This window comes from Centropristis striata, chromosome 7 (assembly GCF_030273125.1).
Source record: "Centropristis striata isolate RG_2023a ecotype Rhode Island chromosome 7, C.striata_1.0, whole genome shotgun sequence".
Classification (NCBI taxonomy): Eukaryota; Metazoa; Chordata; class Actinopteri; order Perciformes; family Serranidae; genus Centropristis; species Centropristis striata.
The window spans coordinates 26,798,884-26,820,267 of NC_081523.1; the positions used below are offsets into that span (position 1 = coordinate 26,798,884).

The 21,384-nt window shown below is 39.9% G+C and overlaps 1 protein-coding gene across 1 annotated transcript in view; it reads right to left on the reverse strand.

Annotated features, from left to right (window-relative positions):
- rimbp2b (RIMS binding protein 2b) overlaps window positions 1-21,384 on the reverse strand; it is a 111,415-nt gene that overhangs the window by 11,838 nt on the left and 78,193 nt on the right. Inside the window, exons 10-20 of the mRNA XM_059338244.1 lie at window positions 16,085-16,135; window positions 15,545-15,565; window positions 12,227-12,431; window positions 11,075-11,223; window positions 10,145-10,224; window positions 9,400-9,509; window positions 8,448-9,320; window positions 4,280-4,431; window positions 2,472-3,125; window positions 2,163-2,312; window positions 1,147-1,308 (exon numbers count right to left, since the gene is read on the reverse strand). Coding sequence (XP_059194227.1) covers window positions 1,147-1,308; window positions 2,163-2,312; window positions 2,472-3,125; window positions 4,280-4,431; window positions 8,448-9,320; window positions 9,400-9,509; window positions 10,145-10,224; window positions 11,075-11,223; window positions 12,227-12,431; window positions 15,545-15,565; window positions 16,085-16,135 — 2,607 coding nt within the window. The remainder of the gene's footprint in view (window positions 1-1,146; window positions 1,309-2,162; window positions 2,313-2,471; window positions 3,126-4,279; window positions 4,432-8,447; window positions 9,321-9,399; window positions 9,510-10,144; window positions 10,225-11,074; window positions 11,224-12,226; window positions 12,432-15,544; window positions 15,566-16,084; window positions 16,136-21,384) is intronic.

Sequence of the window (21,384 nt, forward strand, 5' to 3'; positions counted from 1 at the left end):
ATATTCAGACCAACAACCATGCCACATTCAAAGTCACTTAAATCACCTTTCTTCCCCATTCTGATGCTCGCTCTGAACTTCAGCAGATCGTCTTCACCATGTCTACATTCCCTAAATGCATTGAGATGCTGCCATGTGATTGGCTAATTAGATATTTGCAGTCACAAGCAGTTGAACAGGTGTACCTAATAAAGGTTAAACTGTCCAAAAAGCTCTAATGATTGTCTTTTGTGAATCGGGGGCTCAGACTATCCAGTAAATATGAAATCCCTTAAACAGAATATTTCTAGTGGAGACGCATATTTTAAATCGCACTGATAATGACTTCAGACTGAAATGCATTCGTTTTTTGCCCACAATAAATAAGAAAACTATTTCACTAGGAGTTTTGCTTCTGCAAAGACAGGGATAAGCTAACTCAATGTGCAGGTCTATTCCAATACAGAGGACCAATGAGCCACTACAGTACCCCTAACTCTCACAACAGGATGTGATCACAACATGATTTTTCATCATGACGGCAGATTCCCTTTACATCCCCACCGACAGACCAAATGAAGACAGGATCATGTTCCGACAATGTTAACATTTACATTGACAATTGAAAAATCAAACATTAGGACATGACAGACATAAACAAGCGTGAATATTTCCATTTAAGTACTCACTTAAATGAGATTCCCATATGCACTTGATATGCCATGACCCTTCGGTACAGTACAGTGTATTAATAATTTGCACTTTGATATCACATCTGACTTTTAACACTCCTTTGGTGCAGTAAAAAGAGCATCAAAATGCAAGTCAAACCATAACAAAACATTATGCTTCTAGTTTACGACCTTACCCTCTAGCATGCTGTACAGTTATGTATACACAGCCATTCCCATGAGCTCAGCCCTGATTGACTAAAGCAGTGCTGGAGGGGCGGGGTGTAGGAGCAGGCTGAGGTGGGGAGGCTGATTCAGCTAACACAAGGCAGGGGAGCTCAGCCAGGCAAAGCCACGACGGGCCTGGTTGTAGAGCCTGTGAGAGAGATCATGTATCTCTGCAGGTGGCAAGACCCTCCCTCCCTAAAACCCGTCTCCCCACCGTCCTCTGTCCTCCCCCCTTGACCACTAGTAACTGAGGGTGTGCAGAATGTACCTTAAGAGTGTTGTGGGAATTGATGCTGCGCCTACGGCCCTCCTCCAGTTGCATCTCAGAGTAAAGATCTTCCTCGTCCTCCTCCATGATGTCAGACAGGTCTGAACCCCGACTGCTCTCTGTGTGGTACTCCTCACTGTGGCTGTAATGGTGATGATGGTGCTGGGGGGGGGAACAAGAGAGAAAAGTTGAAAAGGAACCTATTAGACAAAGATCAACATGTTTTATATTCACTTTTTTGGTGATATCTCTGGTGCTGGATTAGTCACCGTTAACAAGGAGACGAAGGAAAGTGTGTATACTCTCCCGAGACTAATTAGCACCAATAATGTCACCTATGCTCTTCGGACACCTCCATACAAGTGTAAAAACAGTGTTAACAAAGTTGTGTATGTTGATGAAAACGCTTGTATAGCTAAACACTAACCTTATGCAAACGTATACCTAAGTAAACAATTAGTTTAAAACTGGAGTCACTTACACTTTTCCCCAATGCCTTAAAGCTGGTGCAGGCAGTTGGGTTTTTTTTTTTGCCACATTGCACAAAACTACCATAATAACCTTTCAGTATGTTGTAATTCAAGTGGTCTGGTCTTTTGCACCTCCTCTCAGCTGTGTTCAGGCACTAGAAAATCTATCTAAGTTGTCATTCTGGCATTTGCAACAACTGCCTATACTGCAAAGCAACCAAAAAAAGAAAAACGGATTTACCAAACACGGAGCAGGACAATAGACTTTTTGCCATTTCTAGAAAATGGCCTACCCCAGCTTTAAGTATATATTTTAAAAATATGATGCATTAAATATTCAAGAAAATAAAAATGTAATATTGATGCAATACAGAAGCAGAAATACCTATTAAGAGGGGTTTCAATTTGATATGATGGGATGAGATTTGATTTCCTTCTATTTGATTATGCCTACATGCAGGTACCAATTCTATGTGCTTCCCAAAAACAAGTGACACACATTCACTGATTGTCTGAGTGCAGCTGGCTGTGCTTTCTGTAATGTACCTGTCTGCCCAGCTCTGACCCTCTGAGGAATTCATCCACCGAGGCTCCTCTCCTCCTCGCATGAGGAGAGTCGTAGCCGTCCTCCTCCTCGTCAGAGTTGAGCGGATGCATGGCGTTACCTCGCTCACTAAAGATATTCCTTTTCTCAACCTGATAAAAGAAACACAATATTTAGATTGTAAAAAATTATCCAAATAATTTTCTGCAATGAAACCCAGTGAAACAAATGGGCAAGCTAATGAAAAACAGCTTAATACTAGATTATTTCACGTGCTGAGATGAATGCTGTGTTATAGCTAAATCACGCACCCGGTTTCCCTCGGCGAACACTCTCTGGGCAGCTTCCCTGGCCATGGCCTTGGCGATGGTGTTGGGGATGGGGACTCCCTGAGGCTGTGGCAGGATCCTCTGAGGAGAGGGTGACCGCCGTGGCTGGAAGTGCGGCGGCTCCAGGTTGGTTCCACGCATGGGAGGCAGCGGAGAGGGGGATCTCTCCCAGGGCTGGGCTGTCCGCAGTCCCACCTCATGCTCTTTGGTTTGTGGCTCTCTGGCACTTACTAATGGTTTGGACTTGGGCATGAGGTGACGCTGGCAATGAGGAGGGGGTTGGCAGACGGGCTGCGAGTGCGTCTGTGTGTGGGGCAGCGTGTGGGGCTGGGTTCGAGACAGAGCCTGCACCTGGGGCTGAGGATGATTTGGGGGGTACGTAGACGGGTAGGGAGGATGGGTTTGTGAGTGCACTGCATGTGACTGCGGGTGGAGCATTGGTTGTGATGGTGCAGTGGTTCGGTGGGAGAGGCGTGGAGAGCCCAAGAGATTGTTCGGGATGACGGCCACGGGCGAGTCCTGAGACTCTCCTTGTGTTGATAACGTCCTTACAATGACTTCCCTGGCCTCCAGACACTGAATCCTGTTTAATTCCACGGCCACATAGTCTGCTGTGGGGTATAAGACTTCTGCTATCTGTATTCACAAAGGAACCAGAGAGTTCTTACCAAAGGCAATTCAGAATATCAGCAGAGAAGTACTCTGTAACCCCATCATCATGCAAACTACAAGCATTTCTAGCTCTTATACCTTTTGGCTGAAAAAATATAAATCCCAATAAAAAATTATCTTAACACACAGATTTTTGGATCCTGGAGCCCCAGGAAAATAAACTATCTTCAAAAATAACACATTAAAAGACGTGTTCTATGAAAACTTGAATAACTTGAATAACATTAACCATGTGATTCTCAGCTTTCTGAGGCTATTTGACATTGTTGTTTTAACGACCAACGATGTGTGCCATCATGTGATACCCAAATGTATAGTGGCACAGTGTGAGAGATGATATTAACCAAAATATAAAAATGTATTACTGTCACATTTTCTGCTAAAAAAAATGCCCAGGACAAAATCTAATAAATGGCTGTAACGTAGTGAGTAAAACATGTATTTGCAGCAAAATCCACATGGAGTTTCAAACACCTAACTTTTCACATTGAGAAAAATAAAAATGTCCTAGTTGACAATGAAGTTATTCTAGAAAACACAAGTTTTTTTCACTGGGATTTTTTTGGGCAAATATGGTATGCTTACCCAAAGATGGTGACTTTACATTTCACCAGAAAGAAAGGGTAGGTTTCCCTTAATCAGACAATGTATAACCCTTGATACTGACTGAAAAAATAAGATCAGAATTGGCAAACATTAGAAACTATGTCCAGGTCTTTCTTTGTCTACGGAGGCTTTAGAGGGTACTAAAGCACTAACTTCAGTCCTGTTGGGACTTTTTTCTTTCTATCTAGCATGCCTGTTGGTTTACAATTACACCAGACTAATCATGGTTGGTAGACAAATTTGCACACACACAAGACAATAACCTCTTGTGGAAAAGGGGTGTCATATAGGCACAGCACCATGGAGCCTATTGTAGCTCTCTTTTTTAAACGTATATCTTAAGTGATGCTTGACCCTGAGGCCTGGATATCAGCATTAAATCATTTCTCCAGGAGATGGCAATAGAGCACTACTCGTAGAAGTCACCATTCAGGAAGGCAAAGGTTACTACCTTTTCTAAGAACTGAATTATAAGACTCAAAAATCAAATGACTTGTTCTGACTTTTGGTACCTTTTGTCCCTTTGTGCACACGGCATAGCCAATCACACTGGCCCCGTTGGAGGTTCCTGAAGACGTCAGAGGCGGCGGCTTCCATCTGACCTGCAGGATCCCCGGCGTCTGACCCAACTGGACCTGCACCTCCTGGGGAGGGAGAGGGGGCCCTGGGGAGCACAACACACACACTGGATAAGGAGAGAAAAAAAGACAGCTCAACAGTGGCTGGACCATTTCTGCCTATTGATGAAAAAATAATGTGCTGACCTCAATGCTATGGAAACAGAAACATTCAATGACCATTTTCACAGTGGTATGAGATAAGGCAGTGGTTCCGAACCTTTTTGGTCTAAAGGTACCTCCACGACCCTATCATGAACTTAAGTATCCCTTTGTCATTTACCAAAGTATGTTTCACATACATAACACTATTCACTAAATAATACATGTGTTAATATTTAGGTTGGGTTGGTCAGCAATTGTACTATAATTTCTTCTACTAGTGAAGCTGAATGTTTCAACAGTGTGTCCATTACTTTTAGCTAACTATTTCAACCATTTATCCATTATTTTTAGCAAACTATTTCAAAATGTATCCAGTATCTTTAGCTGACTTTATCAATCATTTATCCATTATCTTTAGCTAACTTAAACAACTATTTATATATTATCTTTAGCTAAATTAAACAACTATTTATATATCATCTTTAGCTAACTTAAACAACTATTTCTCCATTATCTTTAGCTAACTTTATCAACTATTTATCCATTATCTTTAGTTAACTATTTTTCCAATAGTCCAAGCTAGCTAGTTTAAGCTACTATTAGCTCATATACCAGCTAACGGTTTCAGCTGTATACTTTTAGCGAACTATCTAAACTGTTGAATTTTTTTATGAACCCTTTGACCTGCTTATGCTATACTTGAAGCTATCTTGTATATAGAATAGTTTATCGGTTACTAATCATCGTTTAGTCAGTAATTCTATTTCAAATTTTTATTCATTGCTTTTAGCTACTCATTTGCTACTTAGTTTTCACACACATGTATGCTCAGGTGTTACAGCTCATATATACTTTTAATCGAGTCATAATTTCTATGATTTCAAATTAGTTGAGCTGCTCCACAGTGCTTTCCAAGTACACCCTTGCTATTCTCATAGGGGAATTATATGTCTCCTATCTAAATAACTCTCTATATATTAAGTACTGTTTATAGTCTTGTGGTATTACCAAGAATTTTATTGAAAACTTAACGCAATATAAATTAAAAAGTATTTTAAAAGCATTTTCAATTTTACTGAAATGACTGGCTAGTATATTTGGTGATACACTGATTGAGAAGCAGCTGATCGTAGCATTTATTATGTTTGAACTTATTTGTAGGGTATTTATGCTTAGCTCTGTGCTGGATCATTTTGTGTATCCAGATATGTATTTATATGTGCATCAAGCTAAGCTTCACATTGGTTGAAAAACCCAAGTTTGCCAACATGCGGTCGTCATTGTATGTACAGCAATGTGCTGTTGCCAGATTCATGCTGATAATATTCTATGGAGCATTAAAAAAAACACAGTTTGCTATTTCCACAATCTGTCAGCGCTGCCTGCATACTAAACAACATACCCATCTGTGCAGTGCTGCTGCTCCCCTGCAGTCACACAGTGAGAGAGAGTGAGCAGATGCAGTCAGCAGTATCTCTGAGCTGCAACGTGCAGCTGTTAGAGTGTCCGAGAATCTCCATCAACAGAATCTTAATCACATTTCTACGCTGACTGTCAGCAGTGGACACACTCGGTCTCGGAACAGCAGCAGTGGTTGTTGGGAGATTTCATTTCCTGTTGTCACTTTTAAACTGTCGTAAACAACGGGCGCCCCCGGGAACTGAAATTAGTGTGTGAATGAATATTTCAGTGGAGCCTCTTTCATTAATACTGGACACAAACAGCAGACGCTGATTTCCAGGCTGCTCTGTAACTAATATTAATAAAAGTGTTGCATCGCTAGGAAGTAATGAAGTCACTTGTTTGAAGAACACATGCTGATTGTGAGCGCCTAATATAGTGTCTCTAGACAATGGCCTCCATATTGATGGCAGTTGTCCGCCACCGATACTGACACTATTTCAGACGCCTCTTATTAACATGTTCAATAGATGGATCATTTAATGAACTCTCAGCATGTTAGCTCGTCAGCTGCCAACTCAAAATGTCACGTCAAACTTCAGCCTCACTGTCTCCCTGTCCTCCCCTCTCTTACTACTACCCTTTATTCAATCTCTTTCGACCTTTTCTCTATTCATTACTTGACTTCATAATCTCTTCCATCTCATCCTTAACAATGGGATTTTTTTGGGCCCCTTTTCATGTTGAATAAAGGTTAAATAATCACAATCCCATCCTTCTGAGAACATTTAGTCACACAAAAAGCAACAGTATAACATTTCTGAACCATATTTTGTCTACAATTGGCTACCTACACATACAACAGTGCCACAAATGCAGCTGGCTGTGGAGACAGTCACCCTTATTACATTCTCACTTGAAAAGATTTCCACACACAGTCAGGCTGTGAGACCCGAGTTAGCGCTGGCAACAGCAAAGCATCTCCAGGCCTCATGGGAAAAGAAATCCCAGAGATCTTCACTCACTATTTACACTCATTTGGCTTCCAGAGACACTGTTTCCAGTGTTATGTTGCTCTATTCAGCAAATGCTTCTTCGATGTTTTCTCATTGCGCTTTTCTTTTTTTCCCCCCTACCATGCATGTGTCTTATCGCAGCAGTACACACACAAATCCTTGAGGGCAATCTAAAAGTGGCTGGGGAAAAATGAAAGTGGCTGAGATGTTTGTCAGGTTTGTAAATGTAATGGGTTTGAAGCGTGTGGCTGAGTAAATAAATGGATTGCTGTGTTGGCTGTAAATTATCAGATGGCTTTCATTTTGAAATGTCAGATGACTTTGAAACTGAATATTAGAGTACAAGACCGGTAATCAGATTGGGGGAAAACAGGAGAGCTGTTACCCCTTTATCATGAAAACACTTTTTATACAAAACTTAACGTCATAAGCTGACTGCATCTGTTGGTTCAAGTTTGAGTGCTTGAGTCAGCCTTGCTTCCAGTCACAACTTGCACTTCTTTTCAATGAAAAAGCTCTTATAACCTTATTGTAGGCTACATTCCCAGCAACAAACAGCAGACAGACAAACGTAGCAACTAGCAAGTAAACACAGTGGAGCATTTTGCTGTTAAAGAAATATGTGCCTTTTAAGAGTAAATACAAGCAAACTAGAAGGGTACTCGGAGAGCATAGACTTCTGTCAAGGCCCTCTCTTGTTAACCAAAGTAAAACATGATTTGTGTGATTTGTGTATCCACCCTGTGATTTGGATCCTCTCCAAAACGCAGCGGGTTCTTCTTTGACCCTTGCTACATCCTTCCACCAAGTTTCATGAAAACCAGGCCAGTAGTTTTTCTGTAATCCTGCTGACAAACAGACAAACAAACCCAACGAAAAACATAACCTCCTTGGCCCCAATTACCACCAATTTAAACTGTAACTGTAACACAATACAGTTACTCATATTTTGTATTTTTTAAATACATAATCACATTTCTTGTATTCTGTTAGTCCCCAGCCCTGGGTAGTGCACTGCTTTGGGCTAAACCTCAACCTGCTAACATGTTGATGTGAAGCAGGTATAATGTTAATCTTAGTTTTGTGAGACATCATGCTAACATTTGCTAAGAGTTGCTCAGTAATTAAAGTGTTGGACAAATAAAAAAAATGAAAAATCTTGGGATCAGCAAGACCACAAGTTGTTACAATCTATCTTGAGGGGGATATAAATGTCACCAAGTTTAATGGCAATCATTGTAATAGTTGTTCAGACAATTCACCACCAACTTAACCGTGCCACTAGAGAAAAGTCAGGGCATCATTAGGATATATCCTCTCTACACTATGGATATCTGTACAAATGGCAATATTTCAGTCTGGACCAAAGCAGTGGACCGAGAAACCTACCACCAGACCGACACTGCCATCCCTAGAGCCATGCAAGCGTGGCTAAAAATATCCCAGTAGTTCCAGCTGTGACTATACAACCATCCACCACATAGAAAAAGTCCTTACAGTACCGGGCTTACAATACTGAAAAGATAAACTGTGAGGCTGACCTGCAGGCTGAGTGCAGAACTCCACAGAGATTTCCCTCTTCTCCCTTTGATCCATCGGAAGTTGCCAAGGCACCTGATGCGGCTGCGCCACAACCTTCACCTTGTAAACTGTCATGGGCTTCAGGTTGAAGAACTTGTACTTATAGCCCCCCGCCTTGACCATGTCGTACTCTGCACCATTGAGGAAGATGGTGTGACTGTAGTTGCTGTTGCTGGGCATCCAAGAGAGCTCAGCAGAGACCTGCGTGATGCTGTCCACCCGCAGGTAGTAAGGTGCCACCACCACATCCTTTCCCACCAGCAGAGTGCACCGGAGCTCGTCCGACGGGCCCCGGTCGGTGATGCTCTGCACTGAGATGCGATAGGTGTTGGTGGCCAGATTGAGCTTTTCAAGAAGAGACTTCGTCCTGCCCCCGTAGGGGACACTCATGCGCAACTCCTTATCCACCAAGACATTGTAGCCACTGATGGAGCCCCAGCCCGGAGGAACCACAGGAGGATCCCAGCCAATAATCACACTCTTGGCCAGTTGTTTAATCAAGTTGATGCGGCGGGGATAAGGCACAATGTCTTCACCGACCTCGTCAGTGCTGACGTCCAAGGTTCCTGTCCCATTGCTGGAGGAGCCCAGGAGGTCCATGCCCAAGCTGCTGGTGCTTATACAGTCTAGTTTGCTGTCAGACAGCAGGCTGCTTATGCCCGTTAATGTTCCTGTGCTCGCTTTCAGTCTCTGAGTCCCCAGGCTACTGTGGTTGAGGTAGCCAGGTTCTTTAGCCACTGTGTCCCTGTGTTGGACAGAGGGTGTCTCCTCATCTTGGACAAAATCCACAAAATTGGATGGAACCAGTCCCCGCTGTCCATCGAGCAGCTCTCCTGAGGAATAAAAAGCAATTAGTTGGTGCTGTGGTGATGCTAAGGATGAAAGATTAAACGTTACAAAGGCAGGTCAGACCTTCGTAAAAGCCGTCCTCATCCATTGTCCCGTAAACGTAGAGGTACTTCCCTGCCACCAGGGGGAGCTCTGCCTCAGGATGCTCATTAGGCCCGTCATAAGGATTGTAACTAGAGCAAAGAACATAAATAAACAATCATCTGCAAATCCGGTTTCACAATTACTTTCCATCAGGGTTTTTTATGTCAACCACTCCAATTGTCTTCTATGTATGTCAAGAGAAAATGATTTGCTGAGTGCTGCTTTGAAAATATGAAGTTTGTTTCTTTATTCTGTTTTTTTTTTACAAATATGAAAGAGCTGAGGACAGTGTGGGTTGAAAGCTCTGGCTCCGTTTCACATATTTGTGCTCTGAGGATTCCAATTATTTTTTGTGCTGACAGGTAATTTTCTTTAGAGATAGAAACACTGAATCATCTTTAAGACCACAGCCTAAAGCTCTGTGAGAGAAAGCAAATAATCTCAGCAAGATTTGTCCATGACTTGTCTACACTGAGCAGTTCAGTTTACTGTAAAGAGGTATGTAAAGGTTTTTGGCCACCTCTCTAGTTAATTATCACCGTCTCTTAGGACGTTTTACTGTTCAGGGGTTTGTGTTATGTTTGCACAAAGATCCTGTTTACATTTACTCTGAAAATGCAATGACACCTTTAAAATATTTCCAAGGTTGAAGCACTATAAGGTTTCATCCTTGTTCACAATTCCAGAAAGAGGTTGTATCTTGTATCTTTCTCTGTATACGTACCTGTACCGAGCAATACACAGACGAACTTTCCCCGTGAACCTCGGTTTGGACCTGGTAGTTGAGCTGAGCTCTTTGTCCATCTAGAGACGCAAAAAAGACACAAATAATCATTCACCTCATATTCAGATAACCAGAGTGCTAAGCTTTTTATTTTTAAATCATTTTGCATCTTATTGAGGAAGGAGCTGACCACATAATATACATTGTATTTCTTTTGTTTTCAACTGTACACCTCCTGTGCACTAAAAATATTTTCATCCTTCACAATAGACAGGCCTGCATGAGTAAAAATGGGAAGCCTCCTGCCTTCCTCCTGCATGGATTTTCTCTTGTTCAGCCCAAATGCATTACTTAAATTAAAATGACGCAGCATCCCCCCCCCCCCCCCCCCCCCCCCCCCCACACAATATTGTAACAAACAGCTGTCGATACTAACAGATAAAAAGGCGAGGTAACAGATTTACCTTTGAGGAGCTGAGCACATTTAAGGGGAGACACTACAGGTGACTAGAGAAATTTATTTTAACTAATAGATATCACCATACAACTGCCCCAGTGGAATTCTTACATAAAGATAGTTATTTTTTGTATTATAAGTTTTGTGAAATTGTATTTTTACTTATGTAAGTGAGGATTTATCTTATCAAACATGCTAATTTGCATATGTTTCCAGATAAGGAATCTGAACATTGCAAGTTTGATTTTGTTAATAGAAGGGATTTTGGATATCTCTTTTTATCACTCCATAGATCAGAAAATACTCTTACCAACCATAAAAAAACAATCTTGTCATGTTTTTAGGAATTAAATGTTGAAGTTTACAGGTTAACGTTGGTTAGACTATTTTTTTTCTACAGATGTAAAATGTAAATAGAGAAATGTGCAATAAAGCAAAAAACATATTAGATACAAACAGACACCATTAGATACCTCAGAGAGGAAAGCCCGTGCTGGGCTGCTAACTCGACCCCGAGTGAGGAATGTTGGCTTGACAGAGAGGAGCTCGGGCTTGTCTCCACTGATCTGGAGTGGTCGAATGAACTCCGATATCAAAGATCTGCTTGTTGGAGCCTCATTGCCTGTGGAGGAAACACGTCTCTCATCAAATCTTCACATTAACACACATGTAACAGAGCTAGTATCAGACTTGTGGCCAAAATAAAGAGACAGGCAGAGAGACAGAGAGATGCAGACAAACAGAACAGTAAATCAACATTTTACACTTTGTGTAATGGTGCTGCATTATGTAAACACATCATGATCTACACTGTTATAAAAATGTAAAGCAAACCAGAAAAACAGCATCCATAGTCTGTAGATTTTATGCTGTTTAAATACATGGTTGTCCATAAAGTTGGAGTTTTCATTGTGATATGTTTGAAAGAGATCGATTTATAAAGTTTTGAGAAGATATGCTCTTTATCTGTCAAGAATAAATCACATAGTCACAATACTTTAATGGAAAGAGGTAAAAAAAAAAAAGTTTATTCCAACTTTATGGGCGACTGTATATTAGCCATTTTTCTGCATTATGACGTTGTTGTTTTTTTTGCATGCATCATTAAGGTCAATAACAGCAATGTAGTCTTATGTTTCCAATCATTTATAATAAATAAATAAAAACTACAATTGTTAAATGATACATAACTGTAATAAGTGAAGGATTTGTGTATCCACAAAAACAAGTCAAAAACAAACAGAGAACAAGTTTTGCCGGCCAGAGGCTATTTCTCACCATGATTGATTATTTCATTAACAGTTTGTGTTTACTGCGGATTAAGTCAGAAGCCTCTCAGACTTCTAATTTCCGCTATGCAGTTTTTTTCCACCTCATTGTGAGGAAACTGACTCCTCTTCCAATATTCACAGTTACTGCCAGCAGCTCTCACATGACAGAAATGATACATTTATTCAATTGCAGAGCGCTTCAGTAAGAGTCGGCAACTTCAAGCAAAATTAATTTGGTTTATTAGCTTCAGTTGTAAATGAGATTTCAGCCACTTGAAAATGTGACAATTAATCAATTTTTACTACTTTCTTTGCTTAAAATAACAAAAAATAACTCCATCAAGCTAGACATACCTTTTCCTATGGGGGCAGCCAGTCCATTGAGGAGCTGTGAGAGGGATTTGTTGGGCGATCCTGGAGACTCACATACAGTTAAGGGTTCAGTGCTGAGGATATCAAATTTCCCCGCCTGGAGCCGGAACTTCTCCAGCTCTTTTGACAAGAGGTTGAACTGCTCACTCTGTGACCGACATTTTTCCTCCAGCTCACGGACTTTGGCCTGATGGTGGTGAGGGAGGAGAGTCATCAAGAGAAGAGCGGGAGACAGAGAGAAAGAAACAGACAGACAGAAAGAAAGAGAGAGAGAATGACAGACAGACAGACAGACAGACAGACAGTGGCAGGGAGACAAAGGATGGGAAACAAAGGAAGACAACAGAAGAAAAAATAAGGAAACCACAGGATGCAAGACTGAACATTCTGCACAGAAATACTGCAGTACACACAGTACAGAAGGGACGTATACAATGCTATACGTCCACTGTCAACACACAAATAGAACATGGAATAAGATTTACTTTAGGACATGTTGATCGGTCAATTCAGAGAAAAACTTCTTAAAATGCCTTTAAGTACTACAGATAGTATACAAATCACATGCACAGCTACAGTTAAAGCTAACCATACTGAAATTAAAAGGCCTCCTGCATCAAGGCAGTATGCATAACCAAACTGCACAGTGTATTAGAGGATAAGGCTGATGATTATTTTTTTCTTATTGTCAAATAATCCCTTGGAAAGACCAAAATCAGCAATCATTTTGTTCTACTAACAAGTACTGTCTGTGTGTCCTGATATATCTTTAGCTCTACCTACAGCTCCATTATTGTCAAAAAACTATTGAAAACATACAACTGAGCTACCCTGTTGCACTGGGTAACATGGGCATTGTGGTTTATTTAAGTCAATCCCAAATACTGTACACCATCTTGCTGCTGGAAATTCTTGGGCCCACATGTATGTATTAATGTGTGTGTATGAATCCGCAGCTGAAAATAGTCCCCAGTAAATGCATTATTTACTTCTGTTTGAGTGACATTTGCTAAAAAAAACTACAGTGCCAAGCTTTTGTGTTGTTGTTTTTTTAAGAATGAAAAAATACAGTATATTTAGTGACTATACCGATTTGTTACCTGTTCATTGGGAATAAATGGATTGGTCTCTTCATGGGATTTGTCAACAATAACAAATTCATAAAATAACACCAGTTGTATACTTTCAAAGCTGTGGTAGGCAGTTTTTTTTACATGCAAACAAATTTTTATTCAAGTGGTCTGAGAGAAAACTAGACTTCTGCACCTCCTCTTGGCTCTGTTTAAAAAAAATAGCATGTGCTACGAGACTATTCGACAATCACAGGTCATTTCTGAGAGAGGACATTCCTGTTGGCTCTTCCACAAACACAAATGCAAGTCCCTTCAGATGGTGAAAGCAGTGAATACCTGACCTTTCATACTGGTGTGTTGTTTTAGAGATGGAGAGAAAATGTTGCTAATAGTTTAGCCTTCTACTAACTGTAGCAAGGCACATAGTTCACAGCATCAGTTAGTATCTGGCTAAAGTATTAGCAATGTTTTTACTCTGTTCCCTCTAATAGTTTAGCCTTCTGCTAACTATGGCTGTGAGTTCACAGCTTAGCTTCAACCATGGGGTCACTGTTACAGTTAGCATATGATTAAGAGTTAGCAATGTTGTTACTCTGTCCTAATAGTTTAGCCTTTTGCTAACTACAGCTTAGCTGCAACCATGAGCTCACTGTTACAGTTAGTATCTGGCTAAAGTATTCACAACATTGACCATTTTCTCAAAAACCCTTGGTCGATATTGACACTTGTTTAATCCATATACATGAATTCAAGCTAGCTTGAGCCTCAAATAACAGTGTGTCATCTCAAAGCTATGTATGAATATGCCTGTGCTCCTCTGGTCTGGGGGCTTACGACAGAGAGTTCCAGGAGGAGGGCTGTATTTTCAAATTCTAGCTTTTTTTTTTTGCTTTCTTTCCTTTTTTTGCCTTTTTCCAAAAAACTGCATACCCCAGCTTAAGGAGCAAGAAACCTAATTACACAACATCACACTGACAAACTAAACAGAATTGTTTGGGCAGTTATAATGGAAATTCCAGGTGCTAGAGCATGATGTCACAAGTTGAATGATTGATCATCAAAAAATCACTTTCCACTCTGAAACTGACAACAACCCCAATGCTCTGTCAGACACTGAAGCTACCATGGAATTTTTGTTAGCACTGCCCAACAACAGCAACACCCCCTGCTACTGCAGAACTCTCTATGCTGTTAGATCCATCTCATGCACACAGATTTTTGCTGGATATAACATGCTGTTAGCAGACACACAACGAAGGAATTCCTGCATTTGTAAAATAGAATTAGTAAATTAAGAAATATTAGTTTTAATAGCATCATACAGTTTTCAAATGTATGGCAAGTAGACAGTTTTTAAAACACATGCTGAATAACAGACATGCAATGCTACAATGAAAAAGGATCACATTCATCACTGTTTGGCAATGTGATCCTTTGATTACAATACAGTCTTATACACTCAGACATCTACTGTATGCATCAATATATAGAAACATGTCTTTGTACTCTAGATGAAAAAATGAAAAGCTTTGAGTCTAAAATATCTGCAACACATATACAACACTTCCTGACTTTGTATTACAATTTATTTTACCAATTAAATATATCTTTGTTGTTCACATCTAAACACACACTTTTAACACGTGTTTGGTTTTTTAAAGTTAAATTTGCACACCTCAACGTGTTGATGGGCTTTGATTATGTGGGATTGAGGTCGGTCATTGACGCCCCAGGCATTCCTCTTTAATTGAAGTCGATCCATATTCTGAATCTTTTCATCAATTGTTAAGCGACTGCGCTGAATTTTTCTTTATGATCAAGTCAAAGACCTCCAGTTTATGCTGTCAGTCATGTTCCAGACTTTGAAACAGCTCTCCACTTGTGAGTTTGCTTTGATGGGGAATGTGAAACAGGGCAGAGTGGGCAGTAAAGCCCGAGAAAAGAAGCAGCCCTGAATTTTTCTGAAAACCAAAAAGCAAAGAGCACACATCAGATTAGTTCTGAACTGATATATGCTTTATGTGACCTTTTACCTTTTGAGTACCACTTGTACATTTGCTGTGTTTATCATCACCACAAATCTTAGATTGTAATGAATAATTTTGTTTGTAATGTGGTGTTTAATCACCATACCTCTTGGGCCAAAGGGGGGCTGTATACCCTTGCTGACTATACAGAGGAAGGTGTTAAATAAATAAATAAATAAATAAAAACAATTCTGAAATACCTGCATGCTGTCCAAGTGGTTCTGTATAAGCATAAACACGCACCCATTCAGTAAAAAGAGATGTAGGAAAGAAATAAAGCACAATTACACATGTGATCACTCATACACATCTTGTAATCACTCTGAAATTACGGTCTGATTTGACACACAGACATACGCATCACCCTATTATAATGCTAATAAAAAAAATTAAATAAATACATAGATAATAGTAGAATGTTACATTTTGTTGTTTATAATTCATTCCCCCTCATGTAAAAAGGCTATTTATACAGTTCAAATGTGTACCTCACAAGACAATTAACAATATAGTGAGAAAAAAAAATATATAAACCCAGGATTCATAACTTAAAATAGGAGATAACTCAAAAAATAAAATAAAAATAAAAAAGAGCTTACACATTCAGGTAGTGAGGTTAGGAAATGGCTTGAGGTTTACACAGGTCTGCCCCAGGGCTGACTAGTCCCTTATCCTCCAGCAGAAACCACATAAACACACACAGTCAAACCCCCCTCCACCCCCAGACTCCAGACGCTCACCTCTAACAGATGGACAGCGCCTTCATGTTCCTTTTTTGCCTCAACCTGAGCCTGGGAAATACAGGGTGCAGCGTTTTAGTTCATTTTCATTTATATTGCAGTTAAGTTTCAGTTTAAAACGCCAATGAAAGACCATCACACACAAAATGGAAACACCTTTTCATCCGTTGGCGCTTAGGGTGAAAATGGTTGAAAAGAAAGCCACCGTCTTTGTCGACACTCAGTGAGGCCATGATGAAGATTAATTTGCAGTTCATTTCTTTGACTCACATTTGACATTTTCAACAGTGGCTTTATTTGAACAATCCACAACCAGCTCAAGATATTGTGGCTTTTCTTGCACCATTTTCACCTTTTATATTTTATGTTTTTTTAAGCGTATTTAATTGCCAAGGGTGAGTTCTGCAACATGAAACCATTACGTGCATGCACTAGTTAATAAAAGCAAGGAACATTTGAAATCAGTTTACTACACTTACCTGCAAAGACCACTTTCCAGAAAGCATCTAAACTTGAGGTCTCAAACCACAAGCCTGGGGGCCAAATCCAGCCAAATAAGTGTTTCGTATTTCCTTATTTTTGTTTTGCCAAATACAGAAATTACAGAAATTATTTAATTTCCTAGAAAGGTTCTGCCTCCAGCTATAACACCAGTTACAACACCAGCTATAGAGCTCAAACTGGCTCTTAATTCACATTTAAGGGAATAGCTGACACCCTTATTCGCTTCCTGTCCAAGAGGATTGATACCACTCTCAGTCTGTCTGTCAAACATGAAGCTACAGCCAGCAACTGTATAATTTAGCTTCACACAGAGACTGGAACCAGGGCAATAGCTCACCTGCCTATGTAAAAGATAACAAAAAATACACACTGCATATGGACGTAATCTCAAATATGTCAACCATAGGTTTCTGAACTACACGGCTTTACTATGCGGATGATGCTACAGGGACATTTTTGCTTCTTTTCTTGTTAGTTCTTTGCAGTGCTTGGAAATAATGTTGGCAAACATAGCCTTTGCCTTGACACATCTCTTCCATTTGCTACTACTATTGTATTATTGAAAGAAAATGGAAGTAAATAAATATGTTTATTTCAATGTAAAAGTAGTAGCAAGTATTCACAGTATATGCTCAATGTCAGCTGGGATCAGCTCCAGCCAACAGCAACCCAAGGTCACATGAAAAGTTAAGGATAATAAATGAATGAATAAAGATGCATTGATCATTGATTTATATTTATATCAGAGCCCTCTCAATCAAAATTGAATCATGAGGAGACAAGGGATTTCCACCTCTACTCTAACGCTCACCAATTAACTTAACATTGAATCTCATTTGTTTAATCAAAACAAGTACAAAAACAACAATTTTTCCTTTAAGGGGGGGTTATGTGCCACTGTACAGTCATAGAAACAATTATTAGACCACCCTTTTTCTTCAATTTATTGTTCATGTTAATGCCAGGTACAACTAATGGTACATTTGTTTGGACAAATATAATGATAGCAACAAAAATAGCTCATAAGAGTTTAATTTAAGAGCTGATATCTAGCCATTTTCCATGGTTTTCTTTATAATGATTTTGTTTATTATCAAGGAATTAAATGAAGAATAAATTGAAGAAAACAAGGGTAGTCTAATATTTTTTCCATGACTGTATTTCAGTTACTATTCAACCAGCTGAGACTCTGAGGACGGTACTGATGCCAGGCAAGGATGAGACTGACTCATAAAACAGCAAACTGTCAACATGATGTCCTGATGTGTTTAGGAGCAGCAGCACTTTAGTGAAGACCAACAGGACTCTTCACAGGACACCTGACACACTAATGGCTACTTTCTAAAGCTAAAAGAAAAGGCTGATGTGAAGCACAGACAGATTCAAGAGAAGTGGACATTTTCATTTTCTCTCATGAAGTTTAATACAGCAGAAAGCCGCCGTGGAAAGAGGAATCCAGGAAAGAAAAACCGGGCCACTGGCCCCCAGATAACCAGAGTTTGAGACCCCTAGTCTATGTTAACTGTGCTGGTCATTTTGACATGTCAGTCATACCGAGGTGTACTGTATGTTTGAATGGGTATTTATCGCAGAAAACTTGCCTATACTGAGGTCTTTTTTACAAACAAACACAATTTTGAAGACGTTTTAAATTATGTTTCATCAATAATAAATTAAGGAGGCGAGTGCATTCGAGAGGAATGAGGTTTGGGTATTATAGAAGCATTGAACTGTATAGAAACATAGCATAATACATGCCATTTTTCTTATGGGAACTAGAAACATCTGTTGAGAAAAACAAGTGTTCCACATGAATATGAGAGCATCTGTGGACTTTACAATTTCATAAATCTACTTTGCAGGCAATTAATTTAGGAGAATGCAGAGAGCAGCCAGTGTCTGAAGGAAGATAAGGCAGTAATGAGCTTCTGTTAATGAGAGAGAAAAAAAGCTGAGAACTCTGCCTGTGAAAGGCCGACTGTGAAGTTAGAGCAACACTGCAGCAACAGCAACACTGGGGTACACACACACACTTTCTACAGAAGTCATTGGTGACAATTCCTATCACGTTCACACTATCAGCAATCTCAGCCATTGCTGGGCTCGCGTTGACATTACAGTCAGCTTCAGCGCACAGAGGAGGAAGCCCGACCATCAAATGGCCTGGGCCAGCATTTTTTTGTTTAAGCATGCCTCTAAAAAGTGTCATATCTACTCTGGGTTTTCAGTGGTTGATTTGCTTGCTTGTAACAAACAAGAGGAGTGCTCCTGAAATGTTGAGCACTCAGGGTTTGGAGAGTGATAGACAGCTGAAGGGTGGGGCTGAGAGGATGCAGTGGGAGAGCTCTGGTAGTGCTACAGCCTGTGGAGAGCATTTGTCTTTGCTCTGCTCTCTATAAAACAGTCTCTGAGTTGACTTTCACCTTTGTTGGCTTGTTCTGGTGCTCAATAAAAACCTCTTTGACCCCCTTTACACCTTACATTAAAATAATATCAGGTTATTGGATTGCAATCACATAGTGCTTGACCACATGGAAGTACAGGTGTAAATGCACCCAAAACACATTGAGGAAACACAACCTCAGGTGATCAGGGACACATTCAACAACAATTGCTATTTCAATCCACAAACAACAATTTCCAGCACCGGCCTCTAACAGGGCCAGACCACGGACTGTAGAAAAAATGGACGCAGTCTACTGGACATCACCCATAGGTTCCTGAAGAGCCAAAATTAAGCTTGTTGCCATCTGGGCAGTGCCTGACTCCTCCTTATTCTTGGTTAATCCAAAAAAGAGGCAAAGAGGTGGAGTGGTTGTGAGCTGAAGCAGGCTCAATGCAACAGCCGCAACTAGGGATGGGAATGGGAATAATTAATCAGTGATCAGTTAATGGTCGTTAAGAATTTGGTCAATCACATGGAATTTTTTATCGATCTGTGCATTTTTTTATTATCTATTAGTACTTGTTCAGTTCTGCGGCCGTACGTAAATAAGCCAATGAGCTGAGAATTAAGTTGGATAAAGCTACAGTTTGCAAACTGAAAATTGCAATAACAATTACGTATAAAACACACAGAAATACAAGAGTATACGTTTGAGCAAAAATATCTTACTGTATCAAACCTGCAACCTAGCATGAACCTCACACTTTTTAATTTTAACACATTTAAAAATGCAAGATTACTGTGAAAAACTCATGCCTCTTCGGGGGCTAAAACATAAAACATTGAACTCCTTGACGTTATCTTTACAGTTAAATCTCAGTTGAGTTAGTTTAAAGATCGACGTAATCAAAACAGGCTTTTGCATAGTACTGTATATATATTTTTTATTTTGTGCATTTATGCATGCAGCAGTTAATCGATTAATTGATCGTTAACATTATAGATAATCGAGTTGGCAGGTTTCTTCGAAATGAACCAACCTTAATTATGCATAACTTTATGGCTTAATATAAAAGAAATGGGTGAGAGTATAGTCTCTAGGCATTCATCCCCCTCACAGTTAACAGGAAATTACTTCAGCTGTATAGTTGTGATACATGTAATATAGCTGTCAATGAGTATTGACTCTTTTTTGGAGCAACCCTAAAGTGACCACGCGAGTTTTTGGCACTTCCACATTGGCTCCACATTTTAGCCTTTGGAGGTTAAAACTTGGCCCAGTTGCCAGGGAGCGGAACTGCCCAGACACAAAAAACATCTTCATCCAGTAATGATAGAAAAGTCCCGTTAGAGAAAAATAAATAAAGTAAAAGTATCACAGTGCAGCCTGGTGCTGTGTCGGTGCTGGGAGCTGAGGCGAGTGCGGCCGGAGCGAGCAGACACCAGACCTTCCAGCACCATCAAAACATACCAAAGCTGCATTTCAAAAGGTGGACTTCAGCAACATGTCTATGAGCTCTGTGGTGTGCTATGGCTATAGTGTTCAGAGCAGGAGGAGACAGAAGAGACAGAAGAGAGCGTCTCTGGACAGATCAATCGGATCTCAGTCGTACCTCAATGCAGACACTGGAGACACAGATCCCGTCTTTTTTTTCAATTGCTAACATGCATTGGTCAAAACTGTTCACGCAGTCACAGAAACAGAAGTCTTTGTGGACCAAACTGTGAATTGATATTTATTGCTTTCGCACAAATTAACACATTTAACACACTGTTGAATGAGAATGATTGTAAATTCCAAGCAATACTCTTGTTGCCAAACAGACAAAAGGGGAAGGCTTAGGATTTTATTTATTAATTTTTAAATAAATAAACAATCAATAATAATTTAATAATAAATTATTGTAGCCATGGTTTTTTTTTTTTTAACTCATCTTACTTGTCAGAAATAATAAAGATATATAAAGATACAGAAAAAAATGAAGCATCCTGAAGCAAATTGCCACATTTTCTGTTTAATTCATTCATTGTTACATAGTAGAGTCAATAGTGTTGTAAAAATACGTCATTATACATACACAAACGGTTCGTGGTTGTAAAAAAGGCTGTAGTTTCTGTGAATTTAGGCCACAAAACCAATGACCTAGGTTTAGGGCAAAAAACGTCCTTGTAAGACATTATAAAAGACAGTTTCAATAGTGAATAAATGTATGTAAATGCTGGAAGTGACGTAGTTACAATTGTAGGAAGTTACGTAAGAAGCGTTTGTTTTCACATGGGACAAGAACCCCGTTCGTGAAAGTCAGCTGTTTGTTCGACCCTCCCACCCGAGTTTGATATCTGCTATTTAAACTCCATCAACATCATTACTACTACGTCGGCAAGATGTCGGCAGAGGACAGTCAAAAAT